The sequence below is a fragment of the Euprymna scolopes genome, chromosome 20 (assembly GCF_053919585.1).
Source record: "Euprymna scolopes isolate OS-2025 chromosome 20, ASM5391958v1, whole genome shotgun sequence".
In the NCBI taxonomy this organism is placed as follows: Eukaryota; Metazoa; Mollusca; class Cephalopoda; order Sepiida; family Sepiolidae; genus Euprymna; species Euprymna scolopes.
Window position 1 is genome coordinate 82,493,700 of NC_136501.1, and position 21,279 is coordinate 82,514,978.

The 21,279-nt window shown below is 32.8% G+C and overlaps 1 protein-coding gene across 1 annotated transcript in view; it reads right to left on the reverse strand.

Annotated features, from left to right (window-relative positions):
* Positions 1-11,375: 11,375 nt before the first annotated feature.
* Positions 11,376-21,279, reverse strand: part of LOC145241499 (serine/threonine-protein kinase 33-like) — a 306,331-nt gene continuing 296,427 nt past the window's right edge. Inside the window, exons 11-12 of the mRNA XM_080104517.1 lie at positions 16,275-16,400; positions 11,376-11,846 (exon numbers count right to left, since the gene is read on the reverse strand). Coding sequence (XP_079960643.1) covers positions 11,589-11,846; positions 16,275-16,400 — 384 coding nt within the window. The 3' untranslated portion in view covers positions 11,376-11,588. The remainder of the gene's footprint in view (positions 11,847-16,274; positions 16,401-21,279) is intronic.

A 21,279-nucleotide genomic window follows, 5' to 3' on the forward strand; every position in this document is an offset into this window, starting at 1 on the left:
TAGAGTAAAAATAATGTTTGTTGATGTCTGAACTAATGCAATAAGTAATTGACCTAGAAGGTAAATACAACATGATGATACCATTCATTCTCTCTCGTACATATATATATATATATATATATATATATATAAAGCCCCCCCCCCCCCATCTCTTTCTCTGAATGAGAGGAAGTAGGAAGATAAGTCCATGTGATAAATATTGTATAGCAGCACTTTTTAACAGCTTTTCATCTTAAAATGAAAAGATTACTGAGTTCAGGTATAGTTTGGACATAGCCCCAGCAATATCTCACAATCAGAATACTATCTGGTGGTTACTGTACAGGGGATGGAACTCCTCAGACATGAAGGCAGTCCATTTAGAAGGAAACTGGTGAAAAAAAGAATGTATAGAAAGTGTTAGCTATATGAAGTAATCTTTTCGTGATGGTTACAAAATGCTCACTTCTAATTTGTCATAAGCCAGTATGGAAGTGGCAAAGCTTAGAAAACTGTCATGAGAATGTTCATTTTAGCGCGCAATCTCGTCTAACCAGCAAAACGTAAAACTTCAAATTCTGTTGGATGTAGTCACTCTGGGATTACCATATTAACACATGCAGTTTCAGCTTTGGGTTTTTTTTCTTGTGTATTTCCTCTTGTTTAATTAGCCAAGAAAACAAAGGTTGAGTTAGCAACGAAACCTCAGCATCCAACTGTGAAAGAAAATATTGGTTATTTTTTTTTCATATTTTTCCAAATGTGTGACACTAATGTGTCCCAGAGAAAATTTTTCAGAAAGTACTGTTGACAAACAGATGACAAACCTAATTCAACTTCGACAGACCAAATTCATTTGTCGTATAATCATTCCTCCAGGCATTACCTCCTCCTTTAAGGGACAGTATAGTAAACATTTCATTCATCATTACATACTAATCAAACAAGCCTAGAAAGTTCAATGCAAACTCATTCAAACAGGATAAATGTAGAAGAAATAGTGCTTGCCCAGTCGAGTAGAAAAAAAATTGGTTAAAAAGAATTTAATTTTTAAAAATTGATTTTTGATTGAGTAAATTTATTTTTTGTTTTTGGACAAATTTAAGTCTTGGAAAGAGAAAAAAAAATTTAGCCACATTAAAAGAATTTTCATTAGGAAAAAAAATGCTTAAAACATTTTATATATACTAGCAGGACCCATGTACTGGTATTACCCGAACAAGTTTGGTAAAGGATCTCTTCCACCCCTATCTGAAAGCAAATTAAACTACAGTTTTTAATGGAGGGTGGGAGATAGTACTGCTAGCTCTGAAAAATAATGAGCACTGACGACTATGGCACAAATGAAATCATCTGTCTGGCAGTGGTAGCAGAAGCTGCTGGCTGTGATTGTCATCATCATACTGGTGATTAGTGCTGGTTTTGGGCGATCACTTGTTTACTGGTGACCACTTGCTGCAATTGCCCTAGAAACGAAGCCTTCATTGAAAGATCCGCTAATCCTATGAGATATAACTGTTAGCACATTTGCCATATTGGATGTCACTGAGGAGGTTATTTTTGCTGAGGTGGTTGACTACTATTCAATAGATTCCAGCAACTTATTCATGAAGCACAGGAAACTGATTTGTCTGTATTGAGAGGGAGATGAGTGATCACGTGAATTTTTAACTACGGGATGAGGTTTTCCAGGGTGTTGGGAAGCAATTCTTGAGACAATGCTCAAACAGCTTTGTAAGTATGGGTGCTAATTCTGGTTGAAGCTTTTTCAGAAAAATAATAGGAATGTTGTCAGGACCAGTTGCTGAAATCAAGGATTTTCATTGGCAACATCATGCACAAATATTTGTTTGATGCATAACACGTGGTTTCAGACACAGCAGGATGGCGCATAAGGTAGAATTAGCTGGAGAGAACCACGGCTGGCTGTTAGTTTTTTGCTGGAATTTTTTTGAGGGTATGAAACTGTCTACACCTACAATTAACCATTCCGTCAGGTCTGATACTATAGTGTTCTTTTTAAACATGGAATGCAAAGGTATATTTGATATAAATGTTCGAAAGCTATCCCAGTCAGCCATAGAGTATCGATATACTGTATGATGGAGAGTATGTCGGAAGACTTATTACATTTTGATTTATCTTAACTGAGACAACCAAGTGGTCAGAAGAGACAGAACGGAAGATGAACATAGCTCAGGGCAAGTTGTGAGAAAAAGGTCTAGAAGACTTGTATACTTACCATCAGTGTCAGGCACACCGGTGGGTTTGTGAACAATCTGAGTTAGGTCATAAACAACGGAGAAATCTTGACAAAACCTCCCCTCATCATCTGTCTTTAAGTGAGTTAACCATTCCACATTGTGAATATTGACATCTCCACTGACGTAAATGTTAGGCGAAGGATGAGCCGTCAGGATGTAATCAATTTTCTCAGATATGCTCTTAAAGATCGTAACTCCACTGTTATGAGGGTGATAGAGAGCAAATACAAATACAGTAGTGTGAGCGAGTGCAACCAGGAAGCACATAAAAGGTAATTTAGGGTCTTCTTTGGAGATTACTCTACCACATGCAAAGCCATCTCTAATGTAGGCACATATTTTATGCCCATGGTGATCTTGGGGGTCAGATTTAGATGTTAAGTTAGAGTATCCTTTAATTATGAACTCATCTAGGGAAATGGTTAGTCCAATGCCAGTTTCGTTTATGAAGAATAGGTCTGGTTTTGTCTCGTGTAATTGGATTTCAACCTCTGGAAGGTTGGAACATAAACCCCTGATGTTAGAGAAGGAGATGTTATGGTGGGGGTCTAATAAAATTGACATGAAAGAAAATATGCAAAACTTTTGTACACAATTCAGTAATACATAATATTATAATAGGGTAGTAATAGTTATAGTTTGCATCAAACACTAAAAAATGCTATTTTTTATCATTGGTATCATTTTTGTGTAAACATTTCTTATTTAAAAATATTTAAAGCTAAAAAATCCTTTGGTGTAAATAAAGAAAAACACTTAAACATGACTGCCAACAAGTTTAAACTAAAATAGGGAGTCCAGTTTGGTAAGCAGTTTTCTACTGACATGAGTCTGAGTGGTCTATGCTTCTTATTTGCCGAATACTAATAATAACAAATAATAAAACAACAAATAACAAATAATAAAACAACAAATAACAAATAATAAAACAACAAATAATAAAACAAATAATAACAAATAATAAAACAACTAATAACAAATAATAAAACAACTAATAATAAATAATAAAACAACTAATAATAAATAATACTAGTAACAATATGTAGGCAATGTTTGAACTTTATACAGTATTTTTTGTTTATTTATTGCGGACTATTATCCTCATCTTTCTTAGTTTCACAACGTTTCGGCCAACTATTCTCTGGCCTTCGTCAAGTGACAAAAGCCAGATGAATACTATGAGAAGGACATTCTGATGAAAAACCAAACACCCATTTTTAAATTGTCAGCATGGAAGTAGTAAGGCTTAGAAAACTGTCATAAGAATGTTCATTGTAGCACGCAGTCTGGTCTAATCAAAGATAGTGAAACAGAAAATAATTAGTTTTTATTCATTTAATTGGAATTCATTATTGAGATGAGTTTTATTAATTTATTGCGGACTATTATCCTCATCTTTTTTTTAGTTGCTTCACAACGTTTCGGCTAACTATTCCTCTGGCCTTCATCAGGTGGTAACTGCGACGGGATAGGAACTCCGAATCTCCTAAAAACGTGGTGAGTCACAACAACTATGGAAGGCAGTAATTGCTGAGAATGCAGTTAGGAGATTCAGAGTTCCTATCCCATTGCGGTTACCACCTGACGAAGGCCAGAGGAATAGTTAGCTGAAACGTCGTGAAACAAAAACTAAAAGAAAGATAAAAAATTAATAAAATAATTTTATTCATTGAAAGAATATTTAGTTGGCAATGACAATTATTTTTATGGGGGGAAAAGAAAAATTTTTTTTTTCCCAACTGTTAACCTTCACAGATATTCATTCGTATAAAAGAAATATTAACAGGAAATTGTACGCATTGATGTAGAAAGCACCATGAGATTTTCATTCTTAATAATCGGTTCATTAGTTTAGGAGCGAATCCTATGGATAAACTTAATATATGTATATAGATAAATATATGTCTTCTAAGTTTCATGCAACTATTTATCTTTTTGCATTACAAAACACCGAATTTTCCTTTCATAATTGTATCCAAGTTTTATTCCAGCAATTACAAACTATTTTGACACTAAACAGATTTTAGTCTATAACTAACTGTACCCGGTGTTGCCTAGGACACAATGGAAGCCATTTTAATTTTTAATCTTTATTTGTTTATTTTTAAACGTAATTCCTATTATGTTATTCAATTTAAAGTGATTTGACTAGTTTTTAGTTTTAAGTGATTATTTACAAGTTTCACATTAGCAGTCGTCTAGGCTGGGCTTATTAATTTTTCAAATAAATTGTACTGAAGTATGTTACTAACAATAAAAAAAATGCAAATTTGTTGGTCAAAAGCAAAGTTTATCAGCTTAAATGTTATTTGGGTCTGACTTTGAAAATCTAACAACATAACTTTATATGTTAGATACCTTAATATAATTTAAATCACTTAAACTTAATACTTACTTTTATGCCGAATGTTTAATTAATTAAAGTGAAAAAAAAAGTTTTATCAAAGCGAAAAACCACTCAAGGATAATGGTTGTCAGGTCCAAGTTGGAATACTTATCGGGTTGTAATACTTAGATTAGGGTTCATGCCAAGAATCTGGTCATAAAAGGTGGTATGGATGAAAGTTCTTGAGATAATAGATGTAGAACAGTTGAGGTAGCATGACCACTCTACCGGGGAAAGTCAAAGAAAACATGGGAGGAAGTGATAAGGATGGAATTGAGATAACGAGAGACAAGTAAAGACCTGGAAGTCAATTTTAAAAAGCCATCCAACACATGCCAGCATATAAAACATGTCAAACTGATGATGATGGTGATATTATGTTGATAAGAACTAAAATGTGATCTATGTGCAATGGCAGCCGCGCACTCAGGAGGCTATTTGGTCTCTTAGGATTTCTTAGAGGGTATAAATACTTAATACCATCTCTCAATCAATCGGATAGATCAGATGTGATACAGGCATATTCTTTCTGAAAAACGAATTTCTGAGACAAAAGTTTGCAAGTTATTGTGATTGGCCTTTGAGTATTGATACATTCTGCAATGAAACATCAGAGATCTTCTGAACTTAGATTTTATCTTGATGATCTCAAACGAGATGGAACAGTTAATGTGCACTGTTCAGTGCAAGGTGCTGGAAAAAGATGAAGGCGGCTTGCAAAGTTCATCAATATCAAGTATGCAGGTGGGTAAGTCTACAATCTGGATCAAGCAAAAGAAAACTCAGGACAAAACTTCATCTTTTTTAAGCTGATTCAACATCAAAAGTTGATGGGTTCCTGATGATGACTAGAGTCTTGGAGATGATGAACGCAGTGGTTGGCCATCGGATGTTGACAATGATCAATTAAGAGTCTTAGTCGAAACCAATCCCTGCACAACTGTTTAAGAACTTGCTTAATGTATACAACGATTTCTAACCACTTGAGAGAGATTAGAAAGAAAAAAAAAACTTGAATGAATCGAACGACAACCAAACAAAATTATGAAATGTCATCTTCCCTTCTTTTACACAACAAGAACGACCCGTTTCTCGACCGGGTTGTGACTTGTGATGAAAAGTGGGTTCTTTACAACAACTGGCGATGCTCAGCTCAGTGGTTGGATGCTGACAAAGTTCCACGACACTTCCTGAAGCCAAAGTTACACCAACAGAAGATCACGCTGACTGTTTGGTGGTTTGCGACTCGTCTCATCGATTACGGGGTTTTTGAATGCAGGTGAAACGATTACAGCGAAGAAGTACTGTCAACAAATGCATCAGAAACTTCGACAACAACACCCAACATTAGTCAACAGAAAAGGCCTAATTCTTCTCCATGACAATGCCTGATTGCATGTTGCTAAACCGACCCTGCAAAAGTTGAATGAATTGAGCTACGAAACTCTGCCTCATTCACCATACTCTCCAGATCTCTCACCTACTGACTACCACTTTTTCAAGCATCTCGACAATTTTCTGCATGAGAAATGCTTCAAAAATCTATGCGACATCAAAAACGGTTTAAGTGACTTCATCACCACCAGAACACAAGATTTTTACGTTATTGACATAAATACACTTGCTTTGCATGACAAAAAGGTATTATTCTGGTGGTATTTCAATTTCTTAAAACGTCACTAGCTGAAGTTCAGAATACGATCACGCTTTTCTTTTAATGGTTAATTTAAAAAAAAAGTCTTCACAACACTGTTTTTAAAGCCAATTTCCCTTCAGTTTGCATTTTGGAGACGAAACTCTTTTCGAGATAAGTCGCTGCTATATTAATTTTAATTTTTATCTTTTTAGATTCAAATGTTAACTACATTTTATTTCAGTATTTAATTTATATTTTTATTTTCTGATTGTTTTATTTAATAATAGCTTTTCTCGTCCATAAATGTTGTTTATTTTAACTACCTAGTTGATTGCATAAATAGATTAGGCAATTATATTCATTTTTAATTCGTGAGAGGAGAATCTATCACCATACTTTCCCTTAAACACACAAATTGGACTTTTATTAAGTACAATACTTAATAAATGTTTTTTTTTTTAATGAGGAGTAGAGAACACTTCTCTTTATTTCTCCCTCAGTCCTCATCTTTTAATGAGTGGTTTTTCGGACAAAGGGAGAAGAAAAAGCTGTATTCTAGGTTGGCAGTATTTTGCGCAAACAGTCGCCAGAGATGGAAATTTTCTGTTTCTATGTCTATCCTTGTAGCCATGTCACTAGTAATGGTGGTGGAGGTAAACGTTTTATCTGGTCTGATGTTATGTGCCTGATAGTCAGGGACCCGAACCTGGGATTAACCACTAAGGAAACTGTCCTATCAGCAGGTGCAAAGTACTGGGGCTGCTGTATTGCCATTTGGTGAATGGATTCTGGACCATGCAGTAGTTTCTGGTGGGGCCTCTCGATGCCATATTAGTGGGTAATTGTTACGACTTTACCTTATGTACTACAAAAAAAAAAAAATTTCTTTGTTTCTTTTTCTCTCGTAGTTTCCCCTCTCTGTCCTGCTCTAAGCAAATCTGACAATCTTGTCCACAAATTCCAAAACTCCATGACAAGTTTCAAGAAAAAATACATGACTAAACCCGGATTTCCAACTTCCAACGTAGACCCCCACTACCATTTCTCCTTCTCCAACATCAGGGGGTCTACGTTCTAACCTTTCAGAGGTTGAAACCCAATTACAGGACACTAAACTAGACATATTATTTCTAAGCGAAACTAGCATTGGACAAACGATTTCCCTAGAGGAGTTGTAATTAAAGGATACTCTAACTTAACTTCCAAATCTGACCCCCAAGATTGCCATGGGCATGGAATATGTGCCTATATTAAAGATGGCTTTCCATGTGGTAGGGACATCTCCAGAGAAGATCCTAACTTAGCTTATATGTGCTTCCTGGTTGCACTTGCTCACACTACTGCATTATGGTCTATCACACCTACAACAGCGGAGTTACTATCTTTGAAAGAATATCTGAGAAAATTGACCACGTCCTATCTGCTTATCCTTTAGCTAACATTCACATATATGAAAACTTCAATGTTCACAATGTGGAATGGTTAATCCACTCAAACAAGACCGATGATGAGGGGAGGTTCTGTCATGATTTCTCCATTGCTTATGACCTCACTCAGATTGTTCACAAACCCACCCGTGCGCCCGACAATGACGGCCAGTATGCGAGTCTACTAGACCTTTTTCTCACAACTTGCCCTGAACTATGTTCAGTTTCTGTTCTGTCTCCTCTTGGATCTTCCGACCACTCTGTTGTATCAATTAAGATAAAAATGAAATGTAAAAAGTCCTCAGACGTACCTCTCCATCGTACAGTATATCGATACACTATGGCTGACTGGGATAGCTTCCGTACATTTATATCAGATCTACCTCTGCATTCCATGTTAAAAAGGATGTGTCCTCTATAGTATCAGACCTGACAATATGTTTAATTGTAGTTATAGACTGTTTCATACTCTCTCAAAAGTTCCAGCAAAAACCTAACAGCCAGCCATGGTTCTCTGCAGAATATTCTGCTGCCATTGCGCACAGACATCATTTTTTCCATTTTTTTTTCAACATAATAGATGTATTAAGACACCAGTTTTGGCAAATAGCAAACAGAATCCTGAACAGAAGCGTGTGCTCTATCCCAACTATCATCAATGGACCTGAGGTAATCTCGTCAGCATCAGACAAAGCCAAACTCTTTGCCAAGAACTTTGCAGCTAATTCTACCCTTTGCAACCAAGGCCGCCAACCCCCAATATTTCCTCCTGTATCAGAAAACATGCTATGTGATATACAAATATCTGTATGTGATGTTGTCAAGCTAATCAAAAACCTAGATTCCAGTAAAGCAACTGGCCCTAACGGTATTCCAATTATAGTACTCAAAATACTTAAACCAGAACTAGCGCCCATGCATACAAAACTGTTTAAACGTTGTCTTAAGGAGAATTGCTTCCCATCACCCTGGCAAATCTCATCAGTATGCCCTGTATTTAAGAATTCAGGTGATTGCTCATCTCCCTCTCAGTACAGGCCAATAAGTCTCCTGTGCGTCATGAGTGAGTTGCTGGAATCTGTGTTAAATAGAGAAGTAATCAACCATCTCAGCAAAAATAACCTTCTTAGTGACACACAATATGGTTTCCGTTCTGCTAGATCTACAGCAGATGTGCTTACAGTTATATCTCATAGGATTAGCGAATCTCTCGACAGAGGCAACCTTTCTAGGGCAATTGTTCTTGACATATCAAAGGCCTTTGATAGGGTATGGCATAACGGTTTACTTCACAAGATCTCCAGCTATGGTATAGCTGGAAATGTCTTCTCAATTATTAAATCATTTCTCTCTGATAGGTTCATAAGAGTAGTAGTTGAGGGGCATAAATCAGAAGATCTCAGTATTAATGCTGGTGTCCCTCAGGGATCCATCCTGGGCCCAACTCTCTTCCTGATCTACATTAATGATCTTCCAAATCACATCCTTACATCATTCGTAGATATTTATGCTGATGACACTACCATCTATGATAGCACATCTAAGACCGTAAACGACCAAGTTCTCTCTGATTCTCTCTCCTCTGATCTTGAGCACGTGGTACAATGGGAAAAGGAGTGGCTGGTTACTTTTAATGCATCTAAAACCAAGCTTCTATCTTTACATCATTAATGTTGTGATCCCCATCTGGCATCAATTGAAATGAATGGCTCTCCTCTTAGGGAGGCCTCATGTTTTGACACGCTTCTGGGCTTGACCTTTACTCATGATCTGAAATGGAACACGTACATCAAATCTGTGGCCAAAGCCACTGGAAAAATGATGGGATTCTTCTATCGATCCAGTAGATATCTCACTGCTGATGCAATTCTCTATCTATATAAGATCCAGGTACATCCAAGGATGGAATACTGTTGCTATATCTGGGCAGGAGCTGTTAGAACGAATTTGTCCTCCTGCCTTGATAGAGTTCAAAATAGACTTCGTAGCCTCGTAGGAGATATCCTTTTTCTCTTCGCTGCAACCTCTATCTTATAGAAGAGATGTTGAGAGTTTGTCTTTGCTTTATCGTTATTTTCATGGCAAGTGCTTGGCTGAGCTTCAATCTATGGTCCCCCTCACCAAAATTTCACAAGAAACACTCGTCTAGCTGAAAACACTATCAATAATTTCCTCCCTCCCCCACACTCTTTATCTGTGCCTAAACCTAAATGTAAATTCCATGAACAAAGTTTCTTACAAGTGCACACCTGTACAACTGTCTTCCGTTTTCCAGCTGACGACAATCTGATTGTCTTCAAGTCAAACGTAAACAAGTTCTTGATGAGCCGTTCCGACTTAAGTTAACAAATTTACTGAATTTCATTACTAACGATTACTATATTGTCCAATTGACTACTGTACACTCTTAACCCTTATCCTCGGGTGGTCTCCGGGCCTTGATAAGTGGTGATTTCTATGTAAAAAAAAAAATATTTTTGTTTGAACTGAGATATTTTCATCTGAATTTAAAAGTTAAAAAACACAAAAGCTTTCTTGTCAACCTGATACCTTTAAATTTTCGTAATAGCAAAAATCTTATTCTTAAAATGTGGTTTTCCTAAAAAGGTAAAATTATAAGGATTGACATTATTTGGAATACTATTGTCACTGTAGTCTTTGGTATATGACAGGCTTGTCTGCAAAAAAAATAGCGGATATCCCTATGACATTAGGACAGTATTCAGAAGCAACTCATCTGCCTGAAAACATCTTGTCTGAGTTTGGAGACAACATAACGACCAAGAATTGCATGTATGCCATTCTTGTCTGAGTTTACAGAAAACATAACGACCAAGAATTGCATGTATGCCATTCCATGTAAATATGAAAATACATGCAAAGTTGAGACATGCCGCACACTAAAAATAATGCTAGGGTCTGACTTTGAAAGTTTGATAAGATAGATTTATACAAAAGTCGTAACACAGGGAGATATTAAAAAGTCGGGTACGATTACCCATGTATGGTGAAAAATAGAAACTATCTGCCTTTGTGAGATAAAGTGAAAATATGTCAGATTCTTCTCTGAAAAATATTGAATCTTCTACTGAAACTGATTAGTGTAATTAAATACGATAAAACTTATCTAACTTTATATCAACTAGCAAACTGGACCTTCACATGGTTAAATATAGCCACACTGATAATTCGACAAAAAATGAAATACATATCTATGAATGGTAATATATTATATTGAGTTGAAATTTGATAATTTTAGGTTCAATCTGTACAGAAAAGTACAGTCTAAAATCAAATTATATGAAGTTATGAATACGAAACATATTTCCAACTAGAGAGTTCTATATATTTAGCATTTAGGACTAAGGGGTAATTTTTTCCAATATAATATCAAATAATAATTATTTTGATCTCAAACGGCTTCTCCAGATTTATTTTTAAATTCCACCTTGTCATTCTTATTTTAAGTGTCGCAAAATCTAGGAGTGTCCCTGACTAGAGGGCAGAATCATAGAACAGGGAAGGAAGTGAAAGAGAGGGCAAAATGAGGAATGGTTGGAGTAAGGGGGATTGAATGTAGCAAAGAAAAAGATAGGGAGCTGGTATAGTTTGAGAGTGGCCAATATTTGTTGTAAACAGTGACAAAACAGAATTGTTTTATATAGTAAAAAAAATCACAAAAGTAAGGGAGATAACTCGTGTTTACTTTATAATCTTTAAATAATAAAACATTTGAAACATCTATAAATAGTAAACAGGATTTTTCAATTTTGAAGGAAATTGTGTGTTTGCGCCTTGCAATCTTTTTGTTTCCACTTTTTTGTCCATCACACATTTCTTCCAAAATGATTTCTGTCAAACAAAGATTTTGTAACTTTGATTTTTACTGACCCAAATCAAAGAATTATTTTTTTTTCATTTGCTTCTTTTGGAATAATGTTCTTGCCAGTCTTCTTACTTGACTTTGATGTGGAAGATTTGCTTGAATTTTTTTTCGATGATGACGTTGATGGCGAGCTGACACTTGCCACCTGGCTAGAGAGAGCGGGAGGAGGAGGTGTCTTTTGTCTGACTTCTTTTTTTATCTTTTCTTTTTCTATGGATTTTGGTTTTTCATCCACTTCTTCATTTTCGTCACGATTGGTGTGACTACCCTGAAGAGGAAACGAAAAATCTTGTTCAATTTATATCAAACTATTTTTATTATATGAAAACTGAGTTAATCAATGTTTGTTTCCCCAAAAGCCTATACATATATTTTAATTGTATAAAGTACATACTAAAATATTCCTCAATTCTCAATAAAACTTCTATTTTAAGTGCTCCAAATTAGCCACTATTGCAATTAACTGACCATGTGATACAATTTTTCTAACTTTCTGTCTATCACTTTCATTTTTTTCCCTTTTGAACCCCCTGCTCTTATTCATTACATTGTCTATAACTCTCTTTCTGTTACTCGCTCCCTCTTTCTGTGTTTATTAAAAAAGTAATAAAACTAACCATATAATTTAAGATTTGAATAGTTTATTATAAACAAAAGAAAATATCAACACAGTAGTAATACTATTTATATTGTAGCTGGAGAGAGAGAATATGGCAAGCAGGAAAATACCAATTTTAGATTTTGTTTTTTTTTATTTTAAAAATTTAACTGGCTTTGCAAACTCACTTTCTGATGATTCAAATAATCTAACCTTTTTGTTCTTAAAGAAGTTTAAACTGAAATCACAACAGCAATTGTATGATCTAAAAGTGTTAAATACAAATTAATTTGAACGTTTCTCTTTATGCGAATGATATTTATTTTATTTCTTTATAAAGAAATTTATTTTATTTCTCTTTATGCTAATGATAGTTAGGATAACTAACGGGACCTGTGGAAATTCCACAGGGGACTAATTCATATGTAATATATTAATGCTAAGATTCTGTAGATGTTCAACGTAAATGGAGACGCTCTGATATTATTGTAGTTCTTTTGTTAAAACTGCAAAGTATTTATCTAAGCTAGCAAGGACGTCCCATGTAGCCCGGTCATAAAATACACTTAAATATGATGTTTTAATTCTTGCAGATTTTGTATATATTATTATAAAGTTAATGTTCTATCGATTTTTATACGTTATAAAGTTGTGATTTCAAAAGTAAAAAAATATATCCATATGATTTGGGTGCATTAGCTTGAATCGAAACTTGTTAAATGCTGAGCCATTATATTGAACAAAGATGTCGGTAGTAAATCAAATCAGTGAAGAATCAATGCAGTCAAGTGTTGAGTAATTCTTTAGAAAAAGATGGCGGCATTAGATTGGTGAAGAATCAATGCAGTCACAATCAGCAATGGTTCAGTTGTTCAAGACAGAGGTTGACAGCAAACTGATTTGAATCCAAAATTCGATATTTTTACAATGTGGTCTGATGCTTCTCATTGGTTGATTGTCCTAACCATAGTTGTAAATAAGATCGTCCATAGCATTAGAGTCATACTCTCATTAGTATTCAAAAATTTTTTAAACCCCCCCCCCTCCTTTTTGATATAATGAAAAAGTCATTTCGGGCTCAATTTGATTTTGTAGTGTAAAAAGAAAATTCTTTAGTTTCATTTATTTTTGGAATTTATCTTTATTCTCATGAGTCAAAAAAATATCAATATATTGGTATAATGTGTGTAAAAAGAAGCCATTTTTAATCACATTAAGTTTTTTTTTCTTAATACATATAAAAAACAGATATACACACTTTTCAAATATATATATATATATATATATATATATATAATATAACTACTTCATTTACTCACATAAAATTAATATACGAAATACGAAAGTATAGATTTATGCGTAAACTTTAAGTATTTACTTCAAAAGTGCTCAATACGTAGGTAGAGCTAGTTAGTAATTTATAAAATATATATGGCGATTAAGTTACACTGAATATTCGGCGTTTCATCCACTATAGGATTCGTCAGGCTTATGCGCATAAGCCTGACGAATCCTATAGTGGATGAAACGCCGAATATTCAGTGTAGCTTAATCGCCATATATATTTTATAAATTACTATATATATATATATATATATATATATATATATATATATATATATACACACACACACAAATACAGATATACATACTTTTCAAATATATATGTATTGAAATACAGATATACTCATTTTTTCAAATGTATATAAATTTTTTTTTTGTTAAACAAAAACTCAAACATTTTGTTGGATATTTTAGTTTGTTAATTTAGTTAGGAAGACAAGAAAAAAATGGTTGTACCGTCATACTCGGGACAATTTACAATCTATTATTTATTTTATTTTTTTTTATGGTTTTTGACTTCTCATTTTGGTTTTCTGAAAATAGATTTATTCATAACTAAATTCCAAAAAGTTCAGTGATAAAATGTTTTAATCTTATCTTTTTTATAGGTTTAGTGAAAATGTTGGCTATATTATTCACAGATGTTACATAATTCAGAGTAATAGATTTTTTACGGATTTCATTCTTTATGAAATGATATCTGATATCAATATGATGAATCATAGAATTATTTACTAATAAGATACTACTCTGATTATCACAATGGAGACTTTAGAAAGGTGTTTGGAAAAATTGCCTGCTGTGCTGAGTGCGTAAATGCAACAAACTCTGCCTTACATGTAGAAAGGGCAACAATTTGTTGTTTTTTAAATTTTCCAGGACATCATAGGTCCAGTCTTTGACAGCCTAAAACAGTATCCCGTTATACTTTTTTGATCCTCAGAGTTACCCAAATATGAATCTGAAAATCCTTCTAAATTTAGGGGATATGTCGACTTTTTAAATATTAAAGATTGTTCCTTGGTTCATTTTAGATAACGAAGGACTTGTTTTGCACTAGTTAAGTCTTTAATTGTCGGTTTTGATAAATTTTGATATAGCTTTGTTATAGTGTAACATATAGCAGGCTTAGTGGTCTTTGTTACAGTGTAACATATAGCAGGCTTAGTGGCAGGCATCAAATAGATTAGACTTCCAATAATTTCTCTGTATAATCGATCGTCTATCAATTTAGTTTCGGTTTCTATATTTTTATTTATATCAATCTCAACAGGAGCTATACATGGTTTGTAACCTTGCATTCCAAACTCTAACAGGATGTTTTCAATGTACCGTGATTGATTCATTGTTATAGTTTCGTTTTCACAGATAAACTTTATACTGAGGAACCATGACAATTGTCCAAGATCGGCCATTTAAATTTTTTTATTTAATTCTGCAAAGGAAAATCAAGGGAGAAGTTGTTTGCTGGGTCCAATGCAGAGTTTGAGGCAAACCGACTGGCAAGCATGTTAGCTTTCTCGGTTGCCGTGCAAACAACCTCACGATTTTTTGGATAGTGGGGGAATTGCTGATTGGCCATTATTTATTACACTGTTGTAGATTTTCAAGAAATCATGAGTTCCTTATTTCTGAACTTCGATGCGTTTTCTGGTGGTTTCAGTGTATTCTCTCTTAGCTGTCACTATTTCTTTCTTACAATTACTTCTAGTTTCAATAAACTTTTGTCTGTTTGTACTGGACTTTTGTCAGATAAATCTACAGTATGCATGCTGCCTTTGAGCAATGACAGCTGCACAAGTAGAAGTAAACCAGTGGGGGTCTGCATGGGAACATGAGCTTCAATTGCCGCTTTGAACTATTCAATGGTCTCATTTGTGCACTGTTCTGCAGGAAGAGAAAAGATATTTCTCCATGAGTCATCTCTGATGAGATCCCTGATGACTTCCAGTCAGCCTTCTTATAATACCTTGTTTTCAGTAATAGCTCTTCAGCTTTGGGTCAAGAATTTAGGGTAATTATCACAATGTGATCAGCATTTCTTAGTGGGCTGTGGGCATTTGTTACACAATCATCAGGAAACACAACTGTCTGTGATCGGGAATGAGATATAGAAAAGCTATGTGTTATGCTACCAGCTGTGTCTGTAAATCGAGAAACACCACCAAATTCATGTACTCGCACACTAGTATCAAGGGAGAGTGCTGTTTCTATGCTATCAGAGACTTGATTGATAAGAGTACAGTCTTGCATCTAGGGAGAGCAGTAGAGAAAATAAAAGTAACTAACGCTATGTTGCATCTTAAGTCTAAAGCACATAAAGGCCTGGTCGTCTGATTCTAGTTTTGTTTCTCTAGTCCATGGGAAGGTGTTTTAAATATAGGCTCAAAGTCCATGCATGTGTTTATCTGAGTCCTTACGGCAATGTGGGAGATAACCATGCCTCTTAAAATGGTTAGAGGGGGATGGAGGAGTGGAGGCACATTGGTTCTGTTTGTTATTATGCTATTAATGTTAATTTCACTACATTTATAAAACATATATCTAATTACAAAAATCCTTTGGACTTATGAAACTCAGATATTGACATTGTAAAACTACTACCTTAGTAGTGAGTACTCTGTCCATCCTTTTTTTACTAATTATATGTTTATATTTGCATATGAACAGAAAAACTCCAAAACTATCAAGAATTTTTAATAGTATATAAATATGAGAAGAAAAGAAAAAAAGAACATCTCATCAAATCCTTACGCCTGCTTGGGCTTCTGCATCTTCATCATTTTCCATTTCTTCTTTTAAGTGATCTTTTAAAAGGTCATCTTTCCAAGACGACATCATTTCCAAGACGTTCGATGTTTGTAGAGTATCTTTGATGCCCTGCAATTAAAACAACAGTAATTTTTTTTTCTTTTTAAATATTTATCGTATGAAAAACTGCATAATTCTCCATTAAGCAAAAAAAAAAAAAAAAAAAAAATCCGGTTCATATTTTTGGATATACTAATAATAATGATGAAAAAATTTTATACTGTGCTAAGGTTCACTACAATTCATTAAAAAATGCATGTATATCCTCCTCCTCCTCCTCCTCCTCCTCCTCCTCCTCATCATCATCATCATCATCGGTTTAATGTCTGTTTTACATGTTGACATGCTAAATCTTTATTTTCCCTTTCTCTAAAATCGATATTTATCACTTTCTCCCACATTTTCCTTGGCATACCCCCACCCTCCGCCAACTATTACTTTAATTTATAAACATAAGAACTTCCTTTCTTTCAATGTGACTAAATCAACAAAGTCTCCTATTCTACACACATCATATGCTAGTCTTTAAGACTCACATTAAACACCCATCTCATTCTCGTATCATTTCTGTTCATGCAACACATATCCTAAACCCTCACTTACAACACCAAACTTCACACATCTGTCTCATGGATTTTGGGTGATTAGCAATGCTCTGATTACCTCATTTCTGAAAAACCTCAATAGCTTCGCCATTAAAATTTTCATTTGCTTTTCACATCTGAGTTCTCATGGATAATGGACCATTTTCAGGGAAATGATCAAGTGTAAGTAAGGACATCAAGTATATAAAAGAGAAATCAAATGTAAGGAATGCAAATAAAGTTTATAGAAAGCAAATAAAGTTTATGGAATGCAAATAATGTTTATGGAATGCCAATAAAGTTTATGGAATGCAAATAAAGTTTATGGAATATAAATAAAGTTTATGGAATGCAAATAAAGTTTATGGAATGCAAATAAAGTTTATGGAAGGCAAATAAGGTTTATGGAATGCAAATAAAGTTTATGGAATGCAAATAAAGTTTATGGAATATAAATAAAGTTTATGGAATGCAAATAAAGTTTATGGAATATAAATAAAGTTTATGGAATGCAAATAAAGTTTATGGAATGCAAATAAAGTTTATAGAAAGCAAATAAAGTTTATGGAAGGCAAATAAAGTTTATGGAATGCAAATAAAGGTTTATAGCAAGCAAATAAAGTTTATGGAATGCAAATCACATGTATGGAATGCAAATAAAGTTTATGGAATGCAAATAAAGTTTATGGAAGGCAAATAAGGTTTATGGAAAGCAAATAAAGTTTATAGCAAGCAAATAAGGTCTATAGAAAGCAAATAAGGTTTATGGAATGCAAATAAAGTTTATGGAATGCAAATAAGGTTTATAGCAAGCAAATAAGGTTTATAGAAAGCAAATAAAGTTTATGAAATGCAAATAAAGTTTATGGAATGCAAATCAAGTTTATGGAAAGCAAATAAGGTTTATGGAATGCAAATAAAGTTTATGAAATGCAAATAAAGTTTATAGAAAGCAAATAAGGTTTATAGAAAGCAAATAAGGTTTATAGAAAGCAAATAAGGTTTATGGAATGCAAATAAAAATTATGGAATGCAAATAAAGTTTATGGAATGCAAATTAGGTTTATAGAATGCAAATAAGGTTTATGGAATGCAAATAAAGTTTATGGAATGCAAATAAGGTTTATAGCAAGCAAATAAGGTTTATAGAAAGCAAATAAGGTTTATGGAATGCAAATAAAGTTTATGGAATGCAAATAAGGTTTATAGCAAGAAAATAAGGTTTATAGAAAGCAAATAAAGTTTATGGAATGCAAATAAAGTTTATGGAATGCAAATAAAGTTTATGAAATGCAAATAAGGTTTATAGCAAGCAAATAAGGTTTATAGAAAGCAAATAAGGTTTATGGAATGCAAATAAGGTTTATAGAAAGCAAATAAGGTTTATGGAATGCAAATAAAGTTTATGGAATGCAAATAAGGTTTATAGCAAGCAAATAAGGTTTATAGAAAGCAAATAAGGTTTATGAAATGCAAATAAAGTTTATAGAAAGCAAATAAGGTTTATAGAAAGCAAATAAGGTTTATGGAATGCAAATAAAGTTTATAGCAAGCAAATAAGGTTTATGGAATGCAAATAAAGTTTATGGAATGCAAATAAGGTTTATAGCAAGCAAATAAGGTTTATAGAAAGCAAATAAGGTTTATGGAATGCAAATAAGGTTTATAGCAACCAAATAAGGTTTATAGAAAGCAAATAAGGTTTATGGAATGCAAATAAAGTTTATGGAATGCAAATAAGGTTTATAGCAAGCAAATAAGGTTCATAGAAAGCAAATAAGGTTTATGGAATGCAAATAAAAATTATGGAATGCAAATAAGGTTTATAGCAAGCAAATAAGGTTTATGGAATGCAAATAAGGTTTATGGAATGCAAATAAAGTTTATGAAATGCAAATAAAGTTTATAGAAAGCAAATAAGGTTTATAGCAACCAAATAAGGTTTATAGAAAGCAAATAAGGTTTATGGAATGCAAATAAAGTTTATGGAATGCAAATAAGGTTTATAGCAAGCAAATAAGGTTTATAGAAAACAAATAAGGTTTATGGAATGTAAATAAAGTTTATGGAATGCAAATAAGGTTTATAGAAAGCAAATAAGGTTTATAGAAAGCAAATAAAGTTTATGGAATGCAAATAAAGTTTATGGAATGCAAATCAAGTTTATGGAAAGCAAATAAGGTTTATGGAATGCAAATAAAGTTTATGAAATGCAAATAAAGTTTATAGAAATGCAAATAAAGTTTATGAAATGCAAATAAAGTTTATAGAAAGCAAATAAGGTTTATGAAATGCAAATAAAGTTTATGGAATGCAAATAAAGTTTATGAAATGCAATGCAACTAAAGTTTATGAAATGCAAATAAAGTTTATGGAAAGCAAATAAGGTTTATGGAAAGCAAATAAAGTTTATGAAATGCAAATAAAGTTTATGAAATGCAAATAAAGTTTATGAAATGCAAAACAAGTTTATGAAATGCCAATAAAGTTTATGAAATGCAAATAAGGTTTATGGAAAGCAACTAAAGTTTATGAAATGAAAATAAAGTTTATGAAATGCAAAACAAGTTTATGAAATGCCAATAAAGTTTATGAAATGCAAATAAGGTTTATGGAAAGCAACTAAAGTTTATGAAATGCCAATAAAGTTTATGGAAAGCAACTAAAGTTTATGAAATGCAAATAAAGTTTATGGAATGCCAATAAAGTTTATGAAATGCAAATAAGGTTTATAGAAAGCAACTAAAGTTTATGAAATGCAAATAAAGTTTATGGAATGCAAAACAAGTTTATGAAATGCCAATAAAGTTTATGAAATGCAAATAAAGTTTATAGAATGCAACTAAAGTTTATGAAATGCAAATAAGGTTTATGGAAAGCAACTAAAGTTTATGAAATGCCAATAAAGTTTATGGAAAGCAACTAAAGTTTATGAAATGCAAATAAAGTTTATGGAATGCCAATAAAGTTTATGAAATGCAAATAAGGTTTATAGAAAGCAACTAAAGTTTATGAAATGCAAATAAAGTTTATGAAATGCAAATAAAGTTTATGAAATGCCGATAAAGTTTATGAAATGCAAATAAGGTTTATAGAAAGCAACTAAAGTTTATGAAATGCAAATAAAGTTTATGGAATGCAAAACAAGTTTATGAAATGCCAATAAAGTTTATGAAATGCAAATAAAGTTTATAGAATGCAACTAAAGTTTATGAAATGCAAATAAGGTTTATGGAATGCAAATAAAGTTTATGGAAGGCAAATAAGGTTTATAGAAAGCAAAAAAAGTTTATGGAAGGCAAATAAAGTTTATAGAATACAAATAAAGTTTATAGAAAGCAAATAAGGTTTATGGAAGGCAAATAAGGTTTATAGAAAGCAAATAAAGTTTATGGCATGCAAACAAAGTTTATGGAATGCAAATAAAGTTTATAGAAAGCAAATAAAGTTTATGGAAGGCAAATAAGGTTTATAGAAAGCAAATAAGGATTATGGAATGCAAATCAAGTTTATGGAATGCAAATAAAGTTTATGGAAAGCAAATAAAGTTTATGGAAGGCAAATAAGGTTTATAGAAAGCAAATAAAGTTTATGGCATGCAAATAAAGTTTATGGAATGCAAATAAAGTTTATAGAAAGCAAATAAAGTTTATGGAAGGCAAATAAGTTTTATAGAAAGCAAATAAGGTTTATAGAAAGCAAATAAAGTTTATGGAAGGCAAATAAGGTTTATAGAAAGCAAATAAGGATTATGGAATGCAAATCAAGTTTATGGAATGCAAATAAAGTTTATGGAATGCAAATAAAGTTTATAGAAAGCAAATAAAGTTTATGGAATGCAAATAAGGTTTATGGAAGGCAAATAAAGTTTATGGAATGCAAATAAAGTTTATGGAAGGCAAATAAGGTTTATAGAAAGCAAATAAGGTTTATGGAATGCAAATCAAGTTTATGGAATGCAAATAAAGTTTATGGAATGCAAATAAAGTTTATGGAATGCAAATAAAGTTTATAGAAAGCAAATAAAGTTTATGGAATGCAAATAAGGTTTATGGAAGGCAAATAAAGTTTATGGAATGCAAATAAAGTTTATGGAAGGCAAATAAGGTTTATAGAAAGCAAATAAGGTTTATGGAATGCAAATCAAGTTTATGGAATGCAAATAAAGTTTATGGAATGCAAATAAAGTTTATGGAATGCAAATAAGGTTTATAGAAAGCAAATAAAGTTTATGGAATGCAAATAAAGTTTATAGAAAGCAAATAAAGTTTATGGAATGCAAATAAAGTTTATGGAAGGCAAATAAAGTTTATAGAAAGCAAATAAAGTTTATGGAATGCAAATAAAGTTTATAGAAAGCAAAT